The sequence below is a fragment of the Rhizomucor pusillus genome, assembly GCF_041956525.1.
Source record: "Rhizomucor pusillus strain CBS 183.67 unplaced genomic scaffold VTP01scaffold_12, whole genome shotgun sequence".
NCBI lineage: Eukaryota > Fungi > Mucoromycota > Mucoromycetes > Mucorales > Lichtheimiaceae > Rhizomucor > Rhizomucor pusillus.
The window spans coordinates 353,150-365,585 of NW_027192154.1; the positions used below are offsets into that span (position 1 = coordinate 353,150).

General features: G+C 46.5%; 5 protein-coding genes across 5 annotated transcripts in view; 3 read left to right on the forward strand and 2 right to left on the reverse strand.

Moving 5' to 3' along the window:
• Positions 1–646: 646 nt before the first annotated feature.
• Positions 647–2,958, forward strand: VTP01DRAFT_2098 (uncharacterized protein; the record flags this gene model as incomplete). The annotated part of the gene is made up of 8 exons (XM_069380521.1): positions 647–806; positions 909–1,145; positions 1,203–1,390; positions 1,456–1,479; positions 1,556–1,739; positions 1,798–1,857; positions 1,928–2,598; positions 2,662–2,958. 8 exons carry the CDS (start codon positions 647–649, stop codon positions 2,956–2,958), a joined length of 1,821 nt encoding a protein of 606 aa, XP_069237601.1.
• A 186-nt stretch (positions 2,959–3,144) lies between these two features.
• Positions 3,145–7,292, reverse strand: VTP01DRAFT_2099 (uncharacterized protein; the record flags this gene model as incomplete). The annotated part of the gene is made up of 12 exons (XM_069380522.1): positions 3,145–3,752; positions 3,818–4,580; positions 4,643–4,753; positions 4,823–4,925; positions 4,981–5,231; positions 5,310–5,698; positions 5,755–5,920; positions 5,975–6,064; positions 6,124–6,236; positions 6,299–6,517; positions 6,567–6,831; positions 7,068–7,292. The coding sequence occupies 12 exons, from the start codon at positions 7,290–7,292 to the stop codon at positions 3,145–3,147; spliced, it is 3,303 nt and encodes a 1,100-aa protein (XP_069237602.1).
• Positions 7,293–7,738: 446 nt separating this feature from the next.
• VTP01DRAFT_2100 (uncharacterized protein) lies at positions 7,739–8,925 on the forward strand (the record flags this gene model as incomplete). Its single annotated transcript, XM_069380525.1, has 6 exons — positions 7,739–7,798; positions 7,855–7,891; positions 7,945–7,977; positions 8,041–8,534; positions 8,606–8,672; positions 8,738–8,925. 6 exons carry the CDS (start codon positions 7,739–7,741, stop codon positions 8,923–8,925), a joined length of 879 nt encoding a protein of 292 aa, XP_069237603.1.
• Positions 8,926–8,999: 74 nt separating this feature from the next.
• VTP01DRAFT_2101 (uncharacterized protein) lies at positions 9,000–10,436 on the forward strand (the record flags this gene model as incomplete). Its single annotated transcript, XM_069380526.1, has 4 exons — positions 9,000–9,339; positions 9,400–10,030; positions 10,087–10,208; positions 10,288–10,436. 4 exons carry the CDS (start codon positions 9,000–9,002, stop codon positions 10,434–10,436), a joined length of 1,242 nt encoding a protein of 413 aa, XP_069237604.1.
• Positions 10,437–10,447: 11 nt separating this feature from the next.
• Positions 10,448–12,436, reverse strand: part of VTP01DRAFT_2102 (uncharacterized protein) — a gene marked incomplete at both ends in the record, with an annotated part of 2,539 nt that continues 550 nt past the window's right edge. Inside the window, 6 exons of the mRNA XM_069380527.1 lie at positions 10,448–10,453; positions 10,548–10,769; positions 10,843–11,501; positions 11,585–12,048; positions 12,114–12,185; positions 12,249–12,391. Of these exons, the coding sequence (XP_069237605.1) occupies positions 10,448–10,453; positions 10,548–10,769; positions 10,843–11,501; positions 11,585–12,048; positions 12,114–12,185; positions 12,249–12,391 (1,566 nt within the window). The remainder of the gene's footprint in view (positions 10,454–10,547; positions 10,770–10,842; positions 11,502–11,584; positions 12,049–12,113; positions 12,186–12,248; positions 12,392–12,436) is intronic.

The window sequence follows — 12,436 nt, forward strand, 5'->3', positions numbered from 1 at the left end:
AATGCTGCTGCTAAATCAAGCCCATTTCCCGATTCAGACACGACACTCAAGTGGCGGCTATTCAAATCTGCCAATAGGCCCCAATGCATTCAATGACTCAAGTTTAATCCTTCCAATGTGTATGGATACTGTTCTTAGACTCTGAGATCTGACACGAAACAGGAGCAGCGAGAAAAAGAAGAGAGAGAGAGAGAGAAAGAGACATAGTGTGAAAACCAGCATAGCTAATGTAGACGAATAGACGGAATGATCCACTGCGTAGCAACGATGCCTTGTAGCAGCAAGGAGTTCGTTGATGACAAACTTTCTGCCTTTTTAGTTGTCCATCCTGATATGAACGTGCCCAGATCACTCGGCATGAGGACACACACATCACCTGTATTCGTTCACAAATATAGCTTTCATTCCTGTGACTAGACGAGCACATGTTGCGCGGCAGGTATATCACTTAATAAAGAATACCTTTGAGCGACTCCAGTAGTTGTTGTTCTATTAACGGGCGTACTCGGCTGCACTTGCCCCCCGTAAAACGTTACCTTGAAAAAAAGGAAACCGTGCACCCTGTGCTGAGGGCGTTACTCCGCACAGCGCCGATCCGCGGAGAGGGTCTTATAATTTCAGAGACTCGTTATACCCTTTTTCCCCCATGCTTTCCCGAAATTTTCTAGCACACACCAAAAAGGCCAGGGCAGCCGCTGTCCTGAGCCGTCAGTTCAGTATCCATCACGATCCAATCAAGGACAAGACCGTCCACGTTACTCCATGGCGTGGTGTGAACGTTCTCCACGATCCGTTGCTCTCAAAAGGTAGTAGGAAGGCGAAAAGGACACAAGCCTGACAAAAGAAGGAAAACAAGCCTTTTTACGTATTTATACTTATCTGCCCTATCATCTCCCCGCACAATACAGGCACGGCATTCACCATTGATGAGAGAGAACGTCTGGCTATCCGTGGTCTCGTTCCTCCTCGTTGCCAAGAAATGGAGAAGCAACTACTCCGAGTAAAACGAAATTTGGATGCATGCGAAACGGCGCTCGCAAAGTTTATCTTTCTGAGCTCCTTGCAAGATCGAAATGAGACGCTGTTCTACAAGTTGATTATCGAGCATCTCGAGGAACTGTCGGGTATCATTTATACGCCTACAGGTAATGTGAAAGATGAAGATCTGGTGTAGGCTTATCTGTGTGTTGACATGATATAAGTGGGTCTCGCGTCTCAAAAGTCGCACAGTATATACCGCCGCCCTAGAGGCATGTACTTTTCAAGCCAAGATCGCGGCAACATGTCGGCCATGGTGTACAACTGGCCTCACGATGAAGTCGACGTTATTGTCGTCACTGACGGTTCAAGAGTGCTGGGTCTCGGCGACTTGGGCGCCAACGGTATGCAGGTATGAAAACAAATACGGTGGCAAAAAGTAAGGAGCTTTAGACAACTGACTGCACGGATGCACAGATCCCCATTGGTAAACTCAGTCTGGTAAGTTGCTGTTGCCTGTTGCGCAGATCACGGGGGTGGTTCGATCTGTGTCTCACAAACTTGTTTCTCCTGTTAGTACGTTGCCGCGGGCGGTATTCGACCGAGAGCTGTGCTACCTGTCGTTTTGGACGTCGGCACGAACAACGAGGAATTGTTGAATGATCCTCTGTACCTTGGCATGGGCCATCCCCGCTTAGAAGGAGAGGAGTATTATTCGTTCGTCGAAGAATGGGTTACCGCCATCATGTCTCGCTGGCCAAGTATGTTTCTTCTTGATGTTGACAACGACGAGCCATTGATTCTAATTGTCTTTCATAGATGCATTAATTCAATTTGAAGATTTCAAGCATCCTCACGCATACAATTTACTAAACAAATGCAAGTATTATCATTCTTGTTTTTGCAATATAAATCATGTGGTGTGTAAATACTGACATTTTTATTCTAGATCGCGATCGCATTACATGTTTCAATGATGATATCCAGTCTACATCCGCAATTACGTTGGCCGGTATCCTTGCATCACTGAAAGCGCGAGGCAAAACTCAAGAAGACTTGGCAGACGAACGCATCGTTTGTGTCGGTGCAGGCTCTGCAGGTGTCGGCGTCTGCGAAGGCATCATTGACTGCATGGTAGCACAGGGCCGGGTCCAGTCTCGCCACGATGCTTATCGTCGCATCTACATGCTGGATCAACACGGTCTCCTTGGCAACGCAGCCGTTGCCGCCAAGGATCCGCACAGAATCGTCCAGGGCCCTGATAGACCCAACGGCTCGCTGGATGAACGACAGCTCAACTATGTCAAGCCAGATCTTCCCGACCGCATGTCACTCGAGCAGGTCGTAGAGGAAGTCAAACCTACCGTCATCCTTGGCTTGACTGGTATCCAGGGAGTCTTTACCGAACAGGCTATCCGCACCATGGCACAGTACCAGGAGCGCCCCGTCATCTTCCCTCTCAGCAACCCTGACAGCCACGCAGAGTGCACTGCTGAGCAGGCTTTCAAGTGGACTGACGGTCGCGCTATCTTTGCGTCCGGAAGTCCCTTCAAGGACGTACAGCTGCCAAACGGCAAGATCGGACGTACCAACCAGTGCAACAACTCTTACAGCTTCCCTGTAAGTTTCTTTGCGCTGCTGCCCTTTTTTACATCCTATTGTTATTAACCATTGTATCATCAGGGTTTGGGTCTCGGTGTTGTCGTCTCTGGCGCCAGCAAGGTCACTCCTGAAATGTTCCTCGAGACCGCACGTACCATTGCTGACATGGCAACCCCCGCTCAGCTCAAAGAAGGTATACTGTTCCCCGGCGTGTCGCACTTGAGAACTGTTGCCAGAAAGGTCGGAACACGCGTCTGCGAAGTCGCATTCGAGCAAGGCGTCGCCAGAGCAAGACTCAGGGAAGGAGAACTGCTCAAGGATATTGTCGCTGATTCCATGTACAACCCTGAATACGTACCTCTAGTCCACCATTCATAATAATATCCCCCTCCTCTTCCCTCCACACGCCTTAGACTTCTTCGCATCTTTCTATACGAGCATGTAATTTACTTGAAGAATAAAAATGATGCATATTTATTCCACATGAAATAATAACTGTTGGTGAAAGCAACGAGAAAAAGAGAGGATTTAACAAAAGAGACACAACAAAAGCAAAGGATTAATTTATTTTGTAAAGTCGATCAGCGGCACGGCCGCAGGACTTAATTCCATTCTACTCTTGAAATCCACAGGATCAGTGATAACAACATTTCCTTCAGGAAGGCGGCTGTGGTCCCTGACTGGAGTCTGCGGTCCACTTTCCGTCGAGACAGAATCGCTGTCCGGCACTGATAATCTGCGTGCTGTCTTCTTGCTGTCGACGGTGATAAATGTACCGTTAACTGCGCCGTTGCCGTTGCCTACAGTTTCCAACATGCCCATGGCCGCTGCCAACTTGGACATGAGCGACTCAATTTCCTCTTCATCACCCTTAGTTTCGTCTATCAACATTTCACGGAGAATAGATTCAATAGATGCTTCGCCTGCATCGCCTTTTTCAACCGCGGCTCTCAAGTCATCGATGCTCAGACGTGTCACGCCTTGAGATACCAAACAAGTATGCAGTGATTCAATGTTGACCTTGTACTTCGGCGCAACCACAGGTGTCTTTTGTGATTGGATGTGGACCGAAATCTTGCGCGCCTTTTTAGATGCTGGATCGATGTATTCGTCGAAAAATTCAAGCAACGATGGCTTTGAGATCTTGCGGAGCTCTTCGACATCCTTGTCCACTAAATTGATTGATCTAAGTTAGTGACCTCGAGACGGTTTTGCAAGCAAACCGTATGTAAATTACCTTGATCAAACTCATAGTAGCCGGAATGAATGTGTGTCCAGTACTTGCCACCTTCTTGACCAAGATTCTTATCCTTTTCCAGCTTCTTGAAAATAAGAGATTGTACCTGGGCCTTATATTCTTCCTCGGTCATATTGGCAATGATTGAACGCAATTTGCACAAAAAGTCCTCGATGCGATTTTCCAGATATACGGTATCACGCTCGCTTTGCACAATGAAACGCATGCCCATCGATCCAGTTTGCTTTCTTACACCGCTGAAAACGAGGTAGCCTAGCTGCTCCTTGGTGCGCAGTTGGTCAAAGCATGGTTCTTGGGCGATCTGAGCCAACAGACTCAGACGGGCGCGCAAAGCTGTTTGGGTGACATTGCCGACTTGGACCAAATACTCTATGCCTGAATTCACGTTGTGAGGATCTTCAACTTTTCGCTGATAAGCCCACTTTGATCCCTCGGGCAAGATGATGCTTCGGTGTCCCACAATCTGGCTCGGCAGCAGCTCTTTTGGCTTCAAAATATCTAGCACAGTCTGCATCATCGATTCTGCTTCTTCTTGTACGACATTGCCGTGTACAAGCGCTTCCAAGTGCAAATGCGACAGAATGGTGGGATAGAACGCTTGGATATCTTCAGCAGTGATAGTATCGAGTTCCTGGAGTTTCTCGGCGTTGGTCCACATCTTGTCCTGAGTAAAGTAGGACAGATAGTAGAGAGCATGCTGGTAGGGCGGCTCCAGTGAGAAGTTCTTGTAAGAACGACGAAGCTGTAATGTCGCTTTTCGTTAATTCTATCCATATCACAATGTTCAGACTTGCTAGAAAGTACCTGGTCTTTCAATAACTTGAATCGTTCAGGCTCGACCTGGAGATCCCGCATCTTCTGGATAACCTTTTCCAACAACACCGATAGTTTATCATTGTAACCACCAATGGCGAGCTAAACCAAAATAGAGTTACTTTAAGTGAATTTTATAAAAAACACGATCTTGCTCTCTTAGTAACATACCAGCATTCCTTCCAACTGATTCTCTACATTGTAGCTCAATCCGGCCACTTCTGCGTCGTATGCGTATTCGTTGAGTGAATCTTTTAGCAGATCCGTGTACAACCTATAACTGTTTGTCAGATATCGGACAGTGGTATACTCGTTTTACATATACTCACCGAGTCTTTACGCAGTTGGACGGCGTTGCATATGCAAGAGGGTTGCGGAAGAGTATCCAAACGTTCGCTCTCGGCACCCAGAACGTATCGTCTTTCTTGTGCCACAGCCGGAGTTTTGCATTGTTAACTAGCAGATTAGGTCGCTTAGCAGGCTGCTTCACCTCTCTCTTGTGAGTCTCAAAATTCGTTGGAATAAAATCGTTGGGCCCCGGAAGATGCAGGGCGTCATTGAGCTCCAAATTTTTTAAGGCCTAATGCGATGTTGCACAGAATGTGAGATACAGTTTCATCACGGACCCCCTGAGACTGCAGCGCTGCTGAAGCGTTACCTGCTGCATGTTACTGCTGAAATCCAGCACTTCGAATTCGGTGTCATACCATCTTTCCTTCTTAGTAAACTGGATGCCGTTAGGCGCTTCTCGGCTTGCAACCATAATTCGGAAGTTGTCGGGTCGAAGGCAGCTTAGATTCTTGTTGATGAGATCTGGATTGTATTCTCTAATCAAGCTAGGCCCGCTGAGAACGAACTGTGGCGGATATCCGTGCTGCATTAACCCGGCGAGCCTAGACGTGTACTGAGAAGGTGGATACTTTTCCTTGAAGCGGAAAGCAAGCGATGCCAAAGATTGGACTTCACCGAAGGTGGATTCCTGGACTCCTGTCTTCTTCAAAAGTTCAATGTATTGGAACACGCATCGCACCACATCCTCGTAATGCTCTAAAAATAGAGTTTCAGATCGGAATTCGTTTTTCAATATGCAATATGCAACTTACTGAGACCGTCCTCTGTCAAGTCGATGCTAATGCGAAGAAATTCGAAACCGATGCCTCCATGGATGGTTCCAACTTGCAAGTAATTCGCCCATCCATACTTTTTCAGAAGCGATAAAATTGATCCGCTTCCCTCGTGACCGATCAAATGGGAGATATAGCGTCCCGGCTGGAAATGCTCCCAGATTAGTCGTTAATCCGGAAGGGAACACCAATTACGTACCTGAACAGCATATAAAGGACGCTGATCCGGGAATGGGAAAGTCATTTCTAGAGACCGCACATCCTTTACAGGCTTGATGAAGATTTGTTTCTGCACTTTTCCGTCAGATTCGTAACCTAACAGTTTTGTAATATGCTTATCAAACCCACCATCAGCTCTTTTTCAGTCAATGGATGCCCTTCAAACCTTGGAGGCTCGATGTTTTTATTCCGGACATCGTTGAACTTGGTTACAACCCATTCCGTCAATTGATCCAATGATTCTATAAGTATGTAGTACCATGCGTGAGTGCTGCGTTTCGGAGGGAAGCATCGCTGGACCCACCTCTTCCGAGAACACAGAGTTTCATAATGTTTGCCGAGTAATACGAATCATGAAACTTTAAGAGTTCATCGCGGATATCGAGCCCGTCCTTTTGGGGGTTGTCGTACAACGTCTCCAAATTACCCGTACCGAAGTGACAGTATGGATGGTTGGGGTTGCTCAACGACTTTTCTAGTTGAAACATACGCCAGCTGTCCTGCTGCCGGTTTTTCTTGTGTTCTAGATGATGCATCAATATAAGTAGGTCTGCGATCATATGCAAATTTACCTGAATCAACTGCCTTGAGTTCGCGTTCCGTACAGCTGGCCGAAAATAGGGGCGCGATGAAAAATTGGGCGAAGCGATCTAGGGCTCCTTCTAGATATTCATGACCGACTTCAAAGTAGTAGTTGGTGTTTTCTACACCGGTAAAGGCATTCGAGAAGCCCGAGTGCTCGGCTAGATATTGGTTGTAATCATTCTCCTTGGGATATTTTTCGGTGCCCATAAATAATAAGTGTTCACAAAAATGCGCGAGGCCTTGCAGATTATCCTGCACAAGCAAAACCATACGTTTAGCATCCGGTGCACCATGTGCTTCCCCTTGCTCCCCACGTTTTGCCAAATGTAATGCGTGTGTGCAACCACTACCAGAGCATTCACACACATTACATCATATGGTCCATGCTTATCAGTTTAAACTTTGCAACAACTGATCTAGCATCTCCTCCACCGAAAAAGAACACAAGAAGGAAAAATCCCGTGGGAACAGCAGCATGGTATACTTACAGGATCGCTCAGATGACCAACGTGGACATCAAGAGCTGCACTCGCTTTATCCGTGTCATTATCATGCACGAGCAAGACTTGCAGGTCGTTGCTGGCAAGTTTTATCAATCGATAATGTCGATCATCATTGTCGGATTTTTCTAGTGGACGTGTAAAGGTCCAGTATGCGCCGTTGCTAGAGAGCTCCCAGTCGTTGGTAGAGTTTGAGTTGTCGATGGAAGGCATCGTAAATGTCGTTGTTGTTACAGATCGCACACAAGATGCTCTCAGGGGAGGTGTATGATTGCAAAAACGTTGTAAATGTTGCGTAATAACTGTAATTCCAAGGCTTTACACGCCAGATCAGCGCTTGCATAATTACGTAGTCATCGCATGATCCTTGCCTTGCACAAAACTTACTGCCGTTTAATAGGTAGATGCCGAAAGTCTATATTCCCAATAATACGGGCAATCGGCAGAAGCATTCAGTTGTGAGAAGAGGAAACGTGTATTCTCGCAAAAGAATGCCTTTAACGAAAGCGAACCCGTGCTGTTGGCTCTGGCATGAGTTTTCATCCCCGCGCGAGCTTTAGGCTTGTTCTGTCCTTCTCCGCTGAGCGGGCTCAACACGCTTGGCACCATCATCACCATCATCCTTTTGTAACCCGCTGAGTGTTGTGTTGCATACAACCATGTCCAGCAAGAACCAGTACAATGTCCTTGTCGATATGGACGAGGGCCAATACAACCAGGTATACCATAAGACCAACCACTCAAAGTATGGAGCTCTCATTGACTTTACACGTAGCCCGCGACGGTCGAAAGCGATGGCCTGGAATTCCAAGGTACACTAACAGCTAGTCTGCATTGGTGTATTCAACTGACATATCACTTTAAGACTTTTCCAGCAATTTAGGGAACAAATTCGCAGGTAGCACGCAATGTTGGCAACACACCAGAACGAGCGGATAGTTGACGATATATTGATACGTAGGTGCACACGCTCCTCCTCCCCCTCCAGCCGGAAGCGGCCCCAGCACCTTTTTCGACTCTACACAACCTCGCAACAGTGCTGGCGGATCCAACAAACCGATATGGTCTGTGGAGTATTATGCACGATTCTTCGACGTTGATACATCTCAGGTGGTTGAACGGTGTCTAAAGACATTGTACCCTGTGGGTGACTTTGCAAACGACACGCTCAACAACCAGCCTGATCTCTACGGTCCATTCTGGATCTCCACAACAGTCATTTTTGCGCTTTATGTCTGCTCGTCACTTGCTGGATCGGTGGTAGCATACATCAACAATGAGGAATACGTTTATGATTTTCGACTCTTGAGCTTCGCGCTTGTCGTCGTATATCTGTATTCGTTCTTGTGCCCAGTAATCGTCTGGGCTGCGACCAAGTACTATGGATGCCAACCGAGTATTTTAGAAATCGTAGATTACTATGGCTATGCAATGACGACATGGGTGCCTGTCTCGGTATGCAAATTTTAAAGTGGTGTTGTTGGCCAGAAAAATATTCTAATCATTTTTGTTATCAAATTAATAAGCTTTTGTGCATTATCCCGATCGACATTGCACGTTGGGTGTTTGTTGGCATTGCTTTTGGTCTGACAGGTGAGGAAAATTAAAGGCAATTGCTTCGCGGTAGATCGACTTACAGAGCCCTGAACACCCACTAGCATATTTCCTTGTCAAGAATCTATACATTGTCATATCTAGAGCAGATGCCAAGACGTCTCGCATTATTCTTCTGGCCATCTTGGGTGCGCATGCAGGCTTTGCATTGCTACTCAAGTTTGCTTTCTACAGTTACTACATCCATGCACCTAGTCAGTCACCGATACCAAATGATCCTTCTCCTAACTAGTCCTCCGTGAAGCAATCTGATCCTTCTGTGTCAGCTATTAAAAAGTCCTTGTTAATACAACATCGAATATGTGAATGTGGCGGAGTGATGAAGAGCTGTTCTTTCCGAACTTGAAGAAAGAAACCATGCCAGCACTGTCCCGAAGACAGCAGAAGATTCAAGAAAGACAAAAGAAGGCTGTCGCAGAGCAGAAGAAGCTCAAGAAAGAATCATATGTGAATCAGACCCCATTCCGAGATGCTGAGCGCAACTTCAAGTCGAGATTTCCAGAGCCTGACTTTTCTAAAGTAATCGATCTCAACAATGTGCCAGAAGAGAGCCCTGCAGTCGTCAAGACCAGCTTGAAAAATAGTCTATGTTCGTCACATTTTGGAAAAACGAGTAAAGAAGCATATATAATTACAAGTATACCAGGTAAACAAATGGAGGAAGAGAGGGCATTGAAGTAGAAAGTGTCTGACCCTTAGATGGCAGGTCTGATTGTTATTCCAAATGCATTTTCGCCAGAAGCGCAGCGACGCCTAATACGACGATGCATCCGAGACTATGCACGCCCGCCGAATACATCGAATCTTGATACACACTACGTTGTTCCATCCTCGGGTCTGTGGGAACTGCATGAAAAGCAAGTGCGTGGAGAATGCGACCCGAATTACTGCATTCCAAAGAAATCCGACAAGCAAAAGGAACAAGACAAGAGATGCGACGATGACTCGGTAGAACAAAAAGCATGCGCTGATAACTTCAATCCGAAAATCAATGTGCAAAAGGCAGACCCACCTCCAGCAGATACAGTCCCTGAATTACCGCCGTCGAAATTGATTTACAAGATGCGATGGGTGACGCTTGGATACCAATATCATTGGCCCACAAAGACCTACCACTTTGACAGACGCTATGCAATGCCGGACGACGTGTCCGAAATTACGCGCGAGGTGGTTACAGCTGTGGAAGATATTGGCTACGGAGATTGGAAGAACGTGTATCGTGGCAGCGATTTCAAGGCTGAGGCCGGCGTCGTTAATTACTACCAGTATCGAGATACACTCATGGGACATGTCGACCGCAGCGAACTGAATATGCAGGCGCCGCTGGTATCTATAAGGTAAGAAGTAACCGATGCTCCTTCATTTTTGCCAAGCGTACTTATGGGGGTGTTAGTTTTGGTAACGATTGTATATATCTTATCGGCGGAATAACGCGGGACGTTGAACCGATTGCTCTTCGTCTACACAGCGGCGATGTGATTGTCATGACAGAGCCTTGTCGCAAATGTTTCCATGGCAAGTTTCCTATACACTTATTTCTCCTCCATTTTTTGACACTGACTCACACGCGTGATGACATTTTGAATAATAACAGGTGTACCATTGATTATCGAAAATACATTGCCAGAATACTTGTCAGCATCCTCCTCCGTAGACGACGAAGCTGACTGGAAGCTCTATGGAGAGTACATGAAAACAACACGCATTAATCTAAATATTCGACAGGTCTTTCAACCTTCATAAACTTTTTGGGGTTATTTCTACAAACACAAAGCCTTCCTTTTCCAGCGCTCGTCGCAGCGACCGTAAATCCGTTTCTCGCGTAGCTGCATCCTTTCCATCCCACATACCAACTACGGCACCTCCGCTGCCGGGGAACTTGCCGACGCAGTTATGTTGCCGTGCGAGCTCAATCATGCGGATATTGGTAGCTCCTACCACCGCGTCTCCGTATACTTTGCGGCGCAAGTCAAAGTTGGCAGTCATTAGTTGAGCAAATCCATGATGATCTTTTGCGTGAAGGCATTCACGCGCACGGTCAGTAAACGAAGCGAATCCTCGCATGGCTTCAATAACCTATTTTTTTGAATTCAATTACAAAATGTGAATATGTAAGAAAAGTGTATCGCTGGGATGTACTGTTACATACTTCAGGATCGCCATTCAGGAACCGTTGTTTGACAGTACTGTGTACCTTTCCAGAGTCTTCCGGGTTCGCCACGTACGCGAGGAACAACGGAGGCAGCAAAGTGGGATCAAGTCGTTCGTATTTGCCGTGACCGTGCTTGTCCATGTATTCCTTGTCAAAGTCCATGTATACGAGTCCTCCGTAAGCCTGGATGACTCTGTCCTGCAATCCGGCAGCTATGCCGAGCTCGTCGGTCTCGACGGACAAGACCAGACTCGCCTGTCGTTCCAACGGAATTTGCTCCTCTGTCACGTTGTAAAACCGAAGCAGTGCTTTCCAGAAGGCAGTGATAATGGCCGACGAGCCAGCGAGGCCGACCTGTCGAGGCACGTTGGTCTCAAACAAGACACGGAATCCTCGCCGTGTATCGATGGGGATATTGTTCTGCTCGCAGTAACAGTAGAATACTTTGCAGCATGCTAGCAACAGTCTGTCTCCATTCTCGTATCCATCCGTCTTGCAGACCGAAGCAAGCGACTCGAGGGTCGTGAAACGGTGTGGGTCGGCCACCGGGTTGGGCAAGATGACGATGCTGCCAAACTCGGTTTCTTGCGCAGGATCGTGAGGAACCAGTATGGCTTCGGCCCAGAAATTGGAAATCAATAACGACATTGTCTTGCCTTTTTTTGTTCAATGTAAAATACAGATAAATAAATAAATAAAATTGTGATTAACGAATATATAATTTCCCTCTCTCTCTTACCATAGAATCCATCGCTTGGATTACCCATGAGCCCGACACGAGCATATGCCTTGACATGGATGGGCTCTCGCGTGACACGTTGCTCAAAAGTTACGTACGGCGAAAATAGTTTCGACCACTTGTCCATATACTCCGAGAATGAAATGTCCTGCAAGTAGCCGAACGTGCTCAGTGGTCGCTCCAATGTTACTTGCTCGCAATCCAGTCTTTGCTTAACAAAACTCGCTAGATCCTCGTCACTCTTCTCCTCGGTCACATCGCCTGCGATGCCATAGACCAAAGGAAGATTATTGTCAGGATGATAGATAACAAAGTTGCCATTGCGCGACAGAACTTGATCCAGGAACCAGGCATCTTGGTGCTGGTCATACAAAATGTCAGGACGGGCCATGATAACCATTCCATCGCGGCGGCAGTCGTCCTTAACACGTTGCACGAAAGCGATATCTGAAATAGGTCCTGTGCTGGTATATTTTAATTAGTCTTTTTGATCCTCTTACGGTATATAATATCAGCACAGCAAACCTACCTGAATCCACAGTTCAAGACATTGTTTCGAGGAAGCCCATGGGCTCCAGCCCAGCGCTCGTAATTTTTGTAACTATTATTGTGAAAATAGGAATAAGTAAAAATTTCAGGGGGGCGATCGTGCAGACTTGTTTACTTGTATGCATTTGTCACAATGTACACATTTTTGACCTTGTCCTTGACACCGTCGTACAAGTAGCTAAGTACTGGTCGACCGCAGATGGGCAGTAATGACTTTGGCACACCACGGAATCGCAACGTCGAAGAGTCATATTTGGACTTACAATTTTCAACAACTTTATATATATATATATATATATATAT